The sequence below is a fragment of the Molossus molossus genome, unplaced genomic scaffold, assembly GCF_014108415.1.
Source record: "Molossus molossus isolate mMolMol1 unplaced genomic scaffold, mMolMol1.p scaffold_m16_p_12, whole genome shotgun sequence".
In the NCBI taxonomy this organism is placed as follows: domain Eukaryota; kingdom Metazoa; phylum Chordata; class Mammalia; order Chiroptera; family Molossidae; genus Molossus; species Molossus molossus.
In genome coordinates, this window is record NW_023425347.1 from 90,409,557 (window position 1) to 90,424,378 (window position 14,822).

The 14,822-nt window shown below is 42.1% G+C and overlaps 1 protein-coding gene across 5 annotated transcripts in view; it reads left to right on the forward strand.

The window, feature by feature from the left end:
• Positions 1-149: 149 nt before the first annotated feature.
• Positions 150-14,822, forward strand: part of USP48 (ubiquitin specific peptidase 48) — an 84,931-nt gene continuing 70,258 nt past the window's right edge. For 3 of the 5 annotated variants that reach the window (XM_036255293.1, XM_036255294.1, XM_036255295.1), the window contains exon 1: positions 163-478. In XM_036255293.1, the coding sequence (XP_036111186.1) occupies positions 345-478 (134 nt within the window). In that variant the 5' untranslated portion in view covers positions 163-344. Of the gene's footprint in view, positions 479-14,822 lie in introns of all 5 variants that reach the window. The other 2 variants (XR_004958855.1, XM_036255292.1) reach the window with 1 other exon arrangement.

The following is a 14,822-nucleotide window of genomic DNA, read 5'->3' on the forward strand; positions in this document are numbered from 1 at the left end:
TGTCCCCGACGATCGCTTCCTTTCCTCCGCCCGTCTGCCCAGAGGCGGGAGGTGCAAAGGCTGCTGGGAACGCGCATGCGCCCACCGCGGCGGAGAGTCCATCTCCAACGTCTGCGGGAGTAAGGGGCGGGGGGCGGTGTCGGGTGTCGGCGGCGGCGCTTTGCGGCCCGTCGTGCGGGTCGGGCGCGGGCGGGCGCGGCGGCAGTGCGCGCGCAGGTGATTGACTGGCCAGCTGGCTGAGGGAGCGCCTGGTCTTCATCGCTGGCAGGTGGCACAGCCCAATTGGGCGGCTGCGGGGGCGGCAGCGGCTGCCCAGCTCCGGAGGGGCTCCTCTGGCCAAGGCCATGGCCCCGCGGCTGCAGCTGGAGAAGGCCGCTTGGCGCTGGGCGGAGACGGTGCGGCCCGAGGAGGTGTCGCAGGAGCACATCGAGACCGCCTACCGCATCTGGCTGGAGCCTTGCATCCGCGGCGTGTGCAGGTGAGGCCCGTGCACCGGGCCTCGCGCCCCCCATCGCGTCGGACCTTGGAAATTAGGGTTGAGGGTCGGGTTGGGGGAAGGAAGACTGCGGCCCGTTGCGTGCATCTAGCAGGAGCGGAGATGAGCGAGGGGGAGGTTTCTTCCTTTCCGCCGTCTGGGCGACTTGGGAAACGCAGCCTTCCCGGGCTCTCTGCACGGTGGTGATGCTGCTGAAAGCCCTTTAGAAAGGGTTCTGGGTTTTTACCTAGAAGATGGCGGTGGAAATGGTTAAAGGCAGGAGCTGAGAGCCTAGCCAACCTTGGTTGGATATCCTGGCCACGGCTCGGCTTTTTTGTTTGTAAAACGGCAACTTCCTCGAAGTGAGCTTCATCATAGCTTATCTTGCATTAGTGTTGACTCTGAAGGCTTGATCATCTTAGTATTACTTTTGGATAGGGTTGCTTTGCAAAAACGTATGGTTAGCTTACGTCATCGGTGCCCTTCAGCCCCCTGTTGACCTCCCATCTCGTTAATCTAGTTTTTTTTTTTTTTTTTTTTGCTGGTTCTCACTCTACACTTCTCTATTAAGTACGAAGTTTGAGCTGTGTAAGTTTTGTCCTTCACTTCTGCTTAGTCTTTGAATCTTGCCTTTCTTTTTAGATCGAATCCTTAGGCATTGTCCCTGTTTCTTCTGTTTTTCCACCTTTTAACGCGGGAACTATAGTTTTTGTTCCGGAATGTTGTTGAATTGACTTGACCAAGCCGGGCATGCTCAGTAGCTGCCTTTCAGCAGGCATTTAGTAAAGGCATCCTGGAGTTTGCATTCTGCGGCGAGATCCGGAAGGAATGGAAGTCAAGGTCTCAGCTTTGGAGCTTAAAGTCTGGTTTGAGAAGTCAAACAAGTTAGGGAACTTCCATAAAGCAAGCAAAACATTCCAATCATTGGGCGTCGGGCTCACGAGCGCAAATGTGACTCCAACAGTAAGTCCTGGAATGATAAAAGTGCGTGTATAATAGAATTTATTCAGCTACTGTCAGCTTCTCTACATAATTAGGTTCCAGAGTAACCAGAAAATATAAACTCTTTCACGTAGTTCTGATTTTAACGGAAGTAAAGAAGTAGAAATTGGCTGAGATCACTCTAAGGCGGATGTTGTAGAGAAGGTGAGTTTTAAGCTGCAGTTTCAAATTTACATCCAAGCAGTTGTTTTTTCTCTTTTTAAAAACAACATTGAGATATAATTCACATATATGATTCACCTATTTAAAATGTAGAGTCCAGTGTTTTTTGTTTTGTATATTTACAGAGTTGTTCAGTAATCACCACAAACTGATTTTAAAGCATTTTGGCCCCCCTAAAAGAAGCCCTTTACCCATTAGATTGGCACTCAGTCCTCCCTTGTGTCCCCTGATTCCCAAGCTCCAGACTATCACTGATCTACTGTCTGCCTCTAAATTGACCTATTCTGGACATTTCATGTAAATGGAATCACACAATAGGTGGACTTTTGTGACTGGCTTTTTTCACTTAGCATAACATTTTCAAGAATCATTTATGTCGAAGCATGTGTCAGTATTTCCAAAAAAAACGTGCAAAATACATAACAAAATTAACCATTTTAAAGTATCCAGTTCAGTTTGTACAGCCTTTCCAGTGTTGTGCAAACATCACCATTGTCTTGTTACAGTATTTTTTTTCCCCATTACCCTAAAAGGAAACTTCAAATCCATTAAGTAGCCTGCTCCCCCCCACCCCCCAACCATTACTCTGTTTCTGGATTTCTCTATTATGGATATGTGTTTCTTTTTTTTTCGTCTGGCTTTCATTTTGCTTTCAAGAGTCATCGTATTGTACCATGTATCAGTACTTTATTCCTTCTTATGGCTGAGTAAGAGTCCATTGTTTGGTTATACCACATTTCATTTGTTTATTTATCAGTTGATGGACTTAAAGAATTCCCCACCCCAAACTTGACTGAGGAATAATTGATAAACAATTGTATATATTTTTGATATATACAATTGTTTTGATATACATTGTGGAATGATTACCAAGATCAAAGATAATTAACATATCACTCACTTCACATGGTTAACTTGATTGACATTTTGGTAATGTCCACTTTGGTTGTTGTTGATGTTAATCTTCACCTCAGGATATTTTTTCCATCAATTTTTAGAAAGTGGAAGGGAGGAAGGGAGCAGGGGAGAGAGAGACAAAAATATCAAAGTGAAAGAGACACTTCATCTCCCTCCCAAACACAAAACACGAAATACAGCTCAACGGGGGTGGGGATCTAACCTGCAACCCAGGTATGTGTCTTTGATAGGGAATGGAATCTGAGACCCGTTGGTGTGTGGGCTGACACTAACCACTGATTTCCACTTTTGGCTATTGTGCTATGAACGTTTGTGTACAGGTTTTTGTTAGAACACCTGTTTTTCAGTTTTTTTGGAAATGTACCTAGGAGTGGGATTGCTTTATCTTTATGTTTAACTTGAGGGACTGCCACACTGTTTTCCATAGCTGCTCTTCTATTTTACATTCCCACCAACAATGAAAGAGTGTTCCATTTCTCTTCAACCTTGCCAACACTTGTTACTTTCTATGTTTTCTTTTTTAGTTACCATCCTAGTGGATTTGAAGTGGCATTTCATTGTGGTTTTGATTTATGCTTTTCTAATGACTAATGAGTTGGGCATCTTTTCATGTGTTCTGTTGGTCATTTCCATTGCTGAATAATGTTATGTTTTATGTAGGCACCTACCACATTATATATATTCATCAGTTGATGGATATTTGGGTCATTCTGCTTGTTGGGTACTATGAATAATGTTGTGTGCATTTTTGTACAGGATTTAGTGTGGATGTTATGGACGAATTATTTTCCAAAATGGCTACAGTGTTTTACATACAAAGTATGAGGATTCTAATTTCTCCTTCTCCACACCTGATTTTGTCTCCTATAGCCATCCTAATGAATGTGAAGTGGTATCTCCTGGTTTTGATTTGCATTTCCCTGATGACTAATAATGTTGAGTATCTCTTCATGTGCTTTTTGGCCAATTTAGATATCTTCTTTGGAGAAATGTCTGTTCAAATCTTTTGCCTATCTTTAAATTGCGTTGTCTTTATTATTGAGTTGTAAGGGAGTTCTTTATTCTTTATATATACTGGATACAAGTCCTATATATTTGCAAATATTTTCTCTCATTCTATAGATTGTTTTTCACTTTCTTAATGGTGTCATTTGCAGTACAAAAGTTTTTTTTTTTTTTATCCTCACCCCAGGACATTTATCCATTTTCTTTTGTTCAGATAGAGTGGGAGGGAGAGAGGAATATATATAGAGAGAGCACAAGAAACAAGAAACATCAATGGGACAGGGACACATTGAGTGGCTGCCTCCCACATGACCCAAACCAGGGCCACCAGGGCCAGGACAAATCACAACCAAGGTATGTGCCCTTGACCGGAATCAAACACGTGATTCATTGGTCTGCAGGCTGACGCTCTAACCACTGAGCAAAACCGGCCAGGGAAGTACAAAAGCTTTTAATTCAATTTTATTTATTTATTTATTTATTGTTGGTTGCTTTATGCTTTGAAACCTTCTTTAATCTAAGGTCCAGGCAATTTTTTTCTCTCTCTTTTTTTGGTAAATTTTTTCCCCTATTGTTTTGTTCTGTTTTTGTTTTGTTTTTTCCTTTCCTTTTAATTTAGAGCAATTTTTACTTAAATATCAAAGACCTTTTTTCCTCTACTCACTTTTTCCTTTTATACAATTATAAAAATTTTAATTGATTTTGAGAGAGAGAGAGACAGAGACATTGATGTGAGAGAAACATGGACATGCCTCCTGTTGGGGATTGAACGTGAAACGTGGGTTCATGTTCTGACAGGGAATCGAACCTGCCACCTTTCAGTGTACAGGATCTAACCTACTGATCCACACTGGCCAGGGCTCACTTTTTCCTTTTGATTAAACATTTCTTCTGACTCTTAGCAAGAAGAGATTAAAAAATTAAATTAATGGTCTTACGAATATGTTTTAAAAATATTTTATACAATTTGTAATGGCATGCCAGAGGTGCAGAGGTGTCTAGCCATATTCAAAGACTAGATGAATCAGGACCATTATTGATATTTCTGAAACTATTTAGTACAACCACAGAAGGAAAGCAATCTATATAAATTTCATATCCACACAATTCTGCAAATATTGTCTTAATTCTTCTTTTTTTTAATCCTCACCCGAGGACATTTTTGTATTTATCTTCAGATTGAGTAGGAGGGGGAGAGAGAGAGAGAAACATGAGAAACATCGACATGAGAGAGACACATCAAGTGGTTGCCACCCACACGACCAACCAGGGCCAGGGACAAACTGCAACCGAGGTATATGCCCTCGGTGGGAACCGAACCCGGGTCTCTCTGGACCTCAGCCTGATGCTCTAACTGCTGAGTCAAACCGGCCAGGGCTATTGTTTTAATTCTTAAAACTAGACTTGTTTACTAACAGTGAGGATAATAGTCAAGAAAGTTCCTTGCAGTAAAATTGGTGGGTAAGGGTTGTGCAGTTTTTTTCATTTTGATCCATATTGCTAAATTGCCCATCTGAATGATGGTTCTACTTTACATTCCTTTGTCAATGTGTAGGAATGTCTTATTTCCTCATACTGTCACCAACACAATATGTTAATCACTTTTTTGTCTGGTAGGTGGGAAATGGTGTCATATGTTAATTTGCTTCTTTTTGTGACAGTTAAAATTTTGATATATGAATTATCAAAGTCTGGACTTATAATGTCTGGTTTGTTATCATTAGAGCAATAGTACATGGTTATTATAAAAATAAAACGTTACAAAAAAGGAATGCAGTCTACAAAGTCAGTGTTATGCCAGCTTAAAAACACCTTGAAGAGGACTGTTAGGCTTCACTCTTTTTTTTTTTATCCTCACTCGAGGACATGTCTCCATTTTTGGTTCAGATAGAGTGGGAGGGAGAGAGAGAGAAACATCGACGTGAAAGGGACACATCGAGTGGCTGCCTCCCGCACGACCCAACCAGGGCCGGGGACAAACTGCAACCAAGGTACATGCCCTTAGTGGGAACCGAACCCAGGTCTCTCTGGACCGCAGGTCGGCGCTCCAACCGCTGAGCCAAACCAGCCAGGGCAGGCTTCACTCTTAAACTATTTTTTTTATCCTCACCCGAGGACATTTTCTCATTTTTTTGGTTCAGATAGAGTGGGAGGGAGAGAGAAACATTGACGTGAAAGGGACACATCGAGTGGTTGCCATCTGCATGACCCAACCAGGGCCGGGGACAAGCCGCTACTAAGGTATGTGCCCCCAGCAGAAACCGAACCCGAGTCTCTGGACTATAGGCCGACACTCTAAGCACTGAACAAACCAGCCAGGGCTTCACTCTTAAACTTTTTTAAACATAATTTTTAAAAAAATGTATTGATATATATATATATTTTTTTTTTTTTTAGAGACAGACAGACATTGATTTGTTGTTCCTTTTATTTATGCATTCATTTGGTTGATTCTTGTATGTGCCCTGACTGGGGGTTGAACCCCCAACCTTGGTGTATTGGGGCGATGCTCTAACTAACTGAGCTACGGGGCCAGAGCGCTTAAAAATTGTTTTTAAACAGAGTTATTTATTTTTTTTGTTCATCCTCACCCAAGGAAATTTTTCCTTTTTTTTTTTTTTTTTTTTTTTTTATAGATAGAGTGGACGGAGGGAGGGAAAGGAAGAGAGAGAGAGAGATTTGTTGCCTCCGACATGAGCCTGACCCGGGCATCAAACATGCAATCCAGGTATGTGCCCTTGATTGGGAATCGAACCTGTAATCCTTTGGTCCTTGAGCCGAGTCCCCGACCACTGAGCGAAACCAGCCAGGGCTCTTAAACCTTTTTCATCAAGATTTTCCTCATTGATGATGTTCAATAACACCTTTCTCAGTAGGTTTACTTTTTCTTTACTTTTTCTTTTCTCACTTGAACAGTATTGGTCCCTTTTGCCTTGCTAACTTTCCTGTGCCCTCAGACCAAGTCAGGGACCTGGTTTTTGTTTTTATTTTTGAAAACTTATTATGCCCTGTCCAGTTTGGCTTAGTAGTTAAGAGCGTCGGCCCACAGACCAAAGAGTCTTGGGTTTGATTCCAGTCAAGGGCACGTACCTCTGTTGTGGTTCCATCCCTGGCCCTGGTCAGAGTGGTGCGGGAGGCAACCAGTCGATGTGTCTCTCTCACATTGACGTTTCTCTCTCTCTTTTTCCCCTTCCTCCGTCCCTCCCTCCCTTCCACTCTATCAAAAGACCAATAGAAAAATATTCTTGGGTGAGAACTAAAAAAAGAAAAAAAAAACTCAGCCCTGGCCTGTTTGGCTCAGCGGTTGGAGTGTCGGCCTGCAGCCCAGAGAGACCCAGGTTTGGTTCAAGCTAAGGGCTTGTACCTTGGTTGCAGTTTGTCCCCGGCCCTGGTTGGGTCGTGCAGGAGGCAGCCAGCCACTGGATGTGCCCCTTTCATGTAGATGTTTCTCTTTCTCTCTCTTTTTCCTCTCTCTCCCTCCCACTCTAGCTGAACAAAAAATGGAAAAATGTCCTTGGGTGAGGATAAAAAAACAAAAACCAAAAAACAAACCCAAAAACTTAATTATGTCAAAATTTAAACATAAAGAAGTAGAGAGGAGCCCTGGCCAGTTTGGCTCAGTGGTTGAAGAGAGTCCCAGGTTCGGTTCCTACTAAGGGCAAGTACCTCGGTTGCATTTTGACCCCGGTCCTGGTTGGGGTTGTGTGGGTGGCAGCCAGTGGATATATCCCTCTCACATTGATGTTTCTCTCTCTTTCTTCCTCCCTCTCTCCCTCCCCCCCCCCCCCGCTCTATCTGAAGATAAATGCAAAAGAAAAAAAAAATGTCCTCAGGTGAGAATAAAAAAAAAAGTAGAGAGAATGATGGTATATTGAACCCTCATATACCCATTACTCAGCTTTAACAGTATTGACACAAGGTGATCATTTGTTTTATTCTCATTGCATGCTGTACTTTTACTACTTAGTACAATTTGAATCTAAAAAGCGTCAATTTATGTGTGTGATGGGTGTTTTTTTTTTTAATTCTTACCCAAGGATTTTTTCCATTTATCTTCAGATAGAGTGGGAGGGAGGGAGAGAGAAAGACATGGATGTGAGAGAGACACATCGACTGGCTGCCTCACCCACCACCCCAACCAAGGCCGGGGATGAACCACAACCGAAGTACGTGTCCTTGGTCGGAATCGAACCCACGACTCATTGGTCCCCGGGCCTACGCTCTAACCCCTGAGCCAAACCAGCCAGGGCACAATGAACATTTGAAATTTTGATAGGTGGTAAAAGTTCAGACCATTTCCACCTGTATTCACCTTGTTTCCCACACCAGACGTTCCAATTTTAAACCCCAACGTAATGATTAGTGAAAAATAGCATCATATTTTCATTTGCCTTTTTTTTTTTGCTAATGGCATTGAGCATTTTTAACATATTTGCTGGCCATTTGTATTTTTTCTGTGAATCGTGTGTTTTGGATTGTTGATTATTTTCTTAGATATTTCAGGAGCTTATTGAATGTTTCTGTGGAAACATTCCCCTTCCCCTTTTTTTTTTTTACTTTGCACGTTTTTCCTTTTGGCACATCAAAACCCACATATATATGTATATGTTTTTTAAAATTTTTTTCTTTATTGAATTTAGAGAGAGGAAAGGAGAGAGAGAGAGGGAGAAACATTGATGAAAGAGAACATCTGCTGGCCGCCTCCTGCGCACCCCTCACCTTGTGGATCTGGCCCACAACCTGGGCATGTGCCCTTACCAGAGATAGAACCGGCGACCTCTTGGTGTATGGGTCAATGTTCAACAAGTGAGCCACACTTGTTTTTTTTATCCTCACCCGAGGACATTTTTCCATTTTTTGTTCAGACAGAGCGGGAGGGAGAGAGGAAGAGAGAGAGAGAGAAACATCGATGTGAAGGGACATGAGTGGTTGCCACCCGCACGACCAACCAGGGCCGGGGACAAACTGCAACCGAGGTACGTGCCCTTAGCGGGAACCGAACCCGGGTCTCTCTGTACCGCAGGCCGACGTTCTAACCGCTGAGCCAAACCGGCCAGGGCCACACTTGTTTTTATATGGTCATATAACCCATGTTTTTATATGGTCATATTTATCAATGCTTTTCTTTCTTTTGTTTTAAATATGTTTTTATTGATTTTTCAGAGACAGAGACAGGGAGAGAGAGATACATCGCTGCTGCCTGCAACCTGGGCATGTGCCCTGACTGGGACTCGAACCAGGACCTCTCAGTCCATGGGATGACACTCAGTCCCCTGAGCCACACTAGCCAGGCAGATCAGTGCTTTTCTTTATGGTTTCTGGATTTCCCAGTTCCAAGATTATAGAAGTATTCACTCATGTTTTGTTTTAGTACTGATGGTTTCATTTTATGCATTCAGTCTTTGTTCTTTTAACATTTAATTTAATTTAGGGAGTGAAGTGTACAGATCTATCTTTATTTTACTTTTTATGAAATGGCTAATCAATTTTTAAAAATCACATTGAATAATCTAGTCTTCCCCCACCTTTATTTATTTGTTTGTTTATTGGATAATCCTTACGTGAGGATTTTTTTAGAATGGAAAGAAGGGAGGGGAGGGAGGGAGGGAGTGAGAGAGAGAGACAGAGACACAGACACAGACACAGACATCAAGGTGAGAGAGACGCATCGATCCGTTGCCGTCTGCATGACCCTGACCAGGGCAATGGACTGAACCTGCAATCGGGCCCTTGACCGGAATCAAACCCGAGGCCCTTTGGTCCTCAGGCCGAGGCTCCAACTGCTGAGCCAAAGTGGCCAGCACCCCCCCCCCCCGCCTTTATTATACGATAAAGTCTTCTGTGTACTTGGGTTTATTTCTTAGCCCTGTTCTCTTCCATTGATTTATTAATTGTTGAAAGTATTACAGGTGCCCCCCCCCTTTCCCATTGACTACCTCCTCCCCATTCCCACTGCCCTCCTGATTTCACCAAACTAATGTCTGTGTCCATTGGTTGTGTATATATGCTTATAAGTTATTTGGTTTGTCAGTCTGTTCTCTACTTCCATGACTCTGGATCTATTTTGATCGACAGCTTATTTTGTTCATGATAAACCATAAATAAATGAGATAATGTGGTACTTGGCTTTTTCTGACTGGCTTATTTCACTCAGCAAAATACTCTTCTGTCCCTTCCAAGTCATCTCAAATGGTAAGAGATCTTTCTTTCTTACAGCAGCATAGTATTCCATTGTGTAAATGTATCGTGGCTTTTTTATCCACTGATGTACTGATGGGCACTTGATTTGTTTCCAGATCTTAGCTATTGTAAATAGTGCTGCTATGAACATAGAGGTACATATATTCTTTCTGATTGGTGTTTCAGGATTCTTAGGATAAATTAGAAGTGGGATCTCTGGGTCAAATGGAAGTTCAATTTTTAATATTTTGAGGAAACTATTGTTTTCCGTAGTGTCTGTACTGATAGGCAAGCCCACCAGCAGTGTTCTAGAGTACTCTTTCTCCACACCCTCTTCAGCACTTGTTCGAGGATTTGTTGATGGCTCTGCCATTGTTTTAACTCAACACTCTTGTACTAGGACCACAGTTCCAATTACTTGATAATATTTTAAAAATAACTGCTAAGACAAGACCCTTTTTAATTCCTCTTAGAATTAAAAAAAATGTTTGTTTTTTTTCTTTATTGATTTTCTTTATTGATTTTTTTGTTTGTTCGTTTTTGGTGCATGCCCCTAGTGGGAACCGAACCCAGGACTCTGGTCCGAAGGCTGACGCTCCAACCGCTGAGCCAAACCGACCAGGGCTCTGTATTGATTTTAGAGGGAGAGAAAGGGAGAGGGAGAGAGAGATAGAAACATCGATGGGAGAGAACATCGATTGGCCGCCTCCTGCATGCTCCCCAATGGGGATTGGGCCCACAACCTGGGCATGTGCCCTGACCGAGAATCAAACTGGCAACCTCTTGGTGCATGGGTTGATGCTCAACCACTGAGCCATACTGGCTGGGCCTTTTAAATTTTTATAATGGTTCTTAATTCAATTGACTTGATTTTTTTACTTACAGAAAAGTACATAAATGGTACGAATTACACTGGATGAAATACCACAAAGGGAATATCTCAATCATGTATCCACTGCCAACATTAAAATGTTCCCTGGCCGGTTTGGCTCAGCGGTTAGAGCGTTGGCCCATGGACCAGATAGGACCGGGTTCAGTTCCCTCTAAGGGCACATACCTAGGTTGCAATTTGTTTCCAGCCCTGGTTGGGGTCGTGTGGGTGGCAACCATTCAATGTGTGTCTCTCTCACATCCACATTTCTCTCTCTCTCTCTTCCTCCCTCTCTCCCTTCCGCTCTATCTGAAGATGAATGCAAAAATGTCCTCGAGTGAGGATAAAAAAAAATTTTAAATGTTACTAGCATTCCAGAACACCCCCATCTTCCATTTGCTGCTGCTTACTGCTCAGTACTACCTCCCTCCTCAGAAGTAACCAATGCCCTTATTTTGGATATAACAGATTACTTTGCCAGTTTTGAACTTTGTATACAATTAAGTATACATTGTAGTTCCTTCTGTGTCTGGCTTCTGGTCAGCATTAAGAGATTCATCCACATTGTGGGTAGCAGTAGTGTGTTCATTGTTAGGGCTGTGCAGTATTCCATTGTATTACCATATACTTTATCCTTTCTACTGGTGATGGTCATTTAGAATTTTTTCAGTATTTGGCTATTATGAATAAAGCTGCAATGAACATTCTTGTATATATCTTTTGGTGCTATATATACATGTTTTTTGTTGTTAATCCTCACCCAAAGATATTTCTTTTTTTTTTTTTAAATATGTTTTTATTGATAATTTAGAGAGAGAGAGAGGAAGGGAGAGAGAGAGACACATCAATGTGAAAGAGATTCATCAATCGGCTGCCTTCTGCACACCCCCTACTGGGGATTGAGCCCGTAACCCGGGCATGTGCCCTGACCAGGAATAGAACTGGGACCTCTCAGACCATGGGATGATGCTCAATCCACTGAGTCACACCAGCTGGATTGAGGATAGTCCTCCATTCATTTTTAGATAGAGGGGAAGGGAGGAAGGTGGGGAGAGAGAAAAACATCGATGTGACAGACACATCGATTGGTTGCCTCCTGCAGGACCCTGTCCAGGGACAGGATCCAACATGCAACCCAGGTACATGTTCTTGATCCAGAATCAAACCTGAGACCCTTTGGTCCTCAGGCTGTTACTCTAACTGCTGAGCCAAATTGGCTAGGGCTATGTATACATTTAAAAAAAAAAAATATATATATATATATATATATATATATATTATTTTAATCTTCACTCGAGGACAATTTTGCATTTATTTTCAGATAGAGTGGGAGGGAGAGAGGGAGGAAGGGAGAGAGAGAGAAACATCAATGTGAGAGAGACACATCCACTGGCTGGCACCCAAATGACCCCAACTGGGGCTGGGGACAAACTGCAACTGAGGTACATGCCCTTAGCAAGAACCGAACCCAGGTCTCTCTGGTCTGTGGGCCAACGCTCTAACTGTTGAGCCAAACTGGCCAGGGCAAAATATGTTTTTTTTTTTAATTGGTTTTTTTTTTTAGAGGGAGTGATAGAAACATCTTTTGTGGTTTTAATATGCATTTTTCTAATGGTCAGTGAAATTGACCTCATTTATATTCAACTATTTGCATATCCTCTAGTGAGGTGCTTGTTTAAATCTCTTACCTATTTTTTTTTGTAGGAGTTCTTTATTTTGGATACAAATGCTTTGTTGAATATATGTATTGCAGATATCTTTTAGTCTTGCTTTTTTACTTTTTCATCACATATTTGATTTACAGAAATTCTAATTTCAGTATAGTCCAATTTATCAATATTTTTCTTATGGTTATTACTTTTTTGCATGTATCTCACTTAAGAAATCTTTACTTTCACCTGGCTGTTGTGGCTCAGTGGATTGAGCGTCGTCCCATGGACTGAGAGGTCTGGGTTCGATTCCTGGTCAGGGCACATGCCCAGGTTGCAGGCTTGATCCTGGGTAGGGGTGTGCAGGAGGCAGTTGATTGATGTATCTCTCTCACATCGATGTTTCTAACTTTTCTCTCTACAAAAAGAATCAATAAAAATATATATTTTAAAAATGTTTTTACTTTCCACAAGATCCTAAAGGTGCTGTGTCCTCTATTAATCTTCTACATACAAGCTGTATTGTTTTATGTTTCATAGTTAGAGCCAAGGTCCACCTGGAATCAATTACTTATTTATTCTTGTCAATTGGGAATTAAGGGCATGGAAGAATTAAGGGTTTCCTGTTCCCTGTTACCATAGCAAAGTAGAAGAGGGTTGAATGACTGTTAATGGGAAACATCTCTGATGCTAGAAAAAGGAACAGCTTTAAGTGAAAGAGGACAAAAATGGGGGGGGGGATGAACACAACATTAACCAAGAAGACTCTTTATCTTTTGTTGTTGTTTTGTTTGTTAATTCTCTCCCTAGGATATTTTTCTACTGATATTTAGACAGAAAGTGGAAGGGAGAGAAGGGGGGAGGAGAGAGAGGGAGAGAGAGAGAGACATAGATGTGAGAGAGACACATCAGTTGGTTGCCTCCCACAGGATCTCAACTGGGGCTGGGGATCAAACCTGCAACCCAAGTATGTTCCCTTGACTTGAATCAAATCCTTGAACCTTTGGTCCGAGGGCTGACACTAACTACTGAGCCAAACCTGCCAGGGCAAGACTTTATCTTTTGCAAATCCTCTGTACCTCCTTTATTTCCCTTGGCTTCTGAGGTTTTGATCTAGTCATTAAGAAAAAGTTAGTTTTATATATTTGACAGTCTTACAAAGGATGGTACATTTATTAACAACTGATGAACCTTCATTCACACATCATTATCATCCGAAGTCTATAGGGTTTGCTTTTGGTATTATATATTCTGTGGCTTTGTACAAATGTATAATGACATGTATCTACCAACGTACTATCATACAGAGTAGTCTCACTGGCTAAAAATCCTGTGTGCCCTGCCCCTTCATCACTCCCTCACCCCTCACCCCTGGCAACCACTGTCTCCTTAGTTCTGCTTTTCCAGAATGTAATATAGTTAGAATCATACAGTACATAGCCTTTTCAGATTGGCTGCGTTCACTTAACAATATGCATTTAAGCCTTTCTTCTTGTCTTTTCATGACTTGGTAGCTCTTTCTATTTATTTTTATTTTTAAAAACTTATTTATTGATTTTAGAGGGAGAAAGAGGAAGGCGAGGAGGCAGGGAGGGAGGTAGAGAGAGAGAGAAACAGTGATTTGTTGTTCCACTTATTTATGCATTCATTGGTTGCTTCTGGTATGTGCCATGACCAGGGATTGACTCACAATCTTGGTGCACTGGGAGGATACTCCAACCAACTGAGCTAGTTGGCCAGGGCTGTATTAGCTTTTAAAAAAATTCCTGTTTTGTTTTTTTTTAATCCTTACCTGAGGACATTTTTCCATTTTTTGTTCAGATAGAGTGGGAGGGGGGGAGGGAGAGAGAGAGAGAGAGAAACATTGATGTGAAAGGGACACATCGAGTGGCTGCCTCCCACATGACCCAGCCAGGGCCGGGGACAAACTGCATCCAAGGTACGTGCCCTTAGCGGGAATCGAACCCGGCTCTCTCTGGACCACAAGCCGACACTCTAACCGCTGAACCAAACCAGCCAGGGCAGCCCATTGTTTTATTTATTTATTTTTTAATATGTTTCTATTGATCTTTTAGGGAGAGAGGTATAGAAACATCAATGTGAGAGAAAAACTTTGATTGGCTACTTCCTGCACACCCCCTACTGGGGATTGAGCCTGCAACCCGGGCACTAGCCCTCACCGGGAATTGAACCGGGACCTCTCAGTCCATAGGACGATGCTCAATCCACGGTTTTATTTATTTATTTATTATTATTATTATTATTATTATTGTTAATCCTCACTTGAGGATATTTTTCCATTGATTTTTAGGTAGAGTGGAAGGGTTGGAGGGAGGGAGGTGGAGAGAGAGAGAAAACATTGATGTGAGAGAGGCAACCCAGGTAGGTACCCTTGACTGGGAATCAAACCCCAGACCCTTCGGTCCTGGGGCCAAAGCTCTAACCACTGATCCAAACCTGCTAGGGCTGTATTTGCTTTTATATTTTTTTATACCTCACTCGAGGATATTTCCCACTGACTTTTATTTTATTTATTTTATTTTTTATTAGTATTTAATCC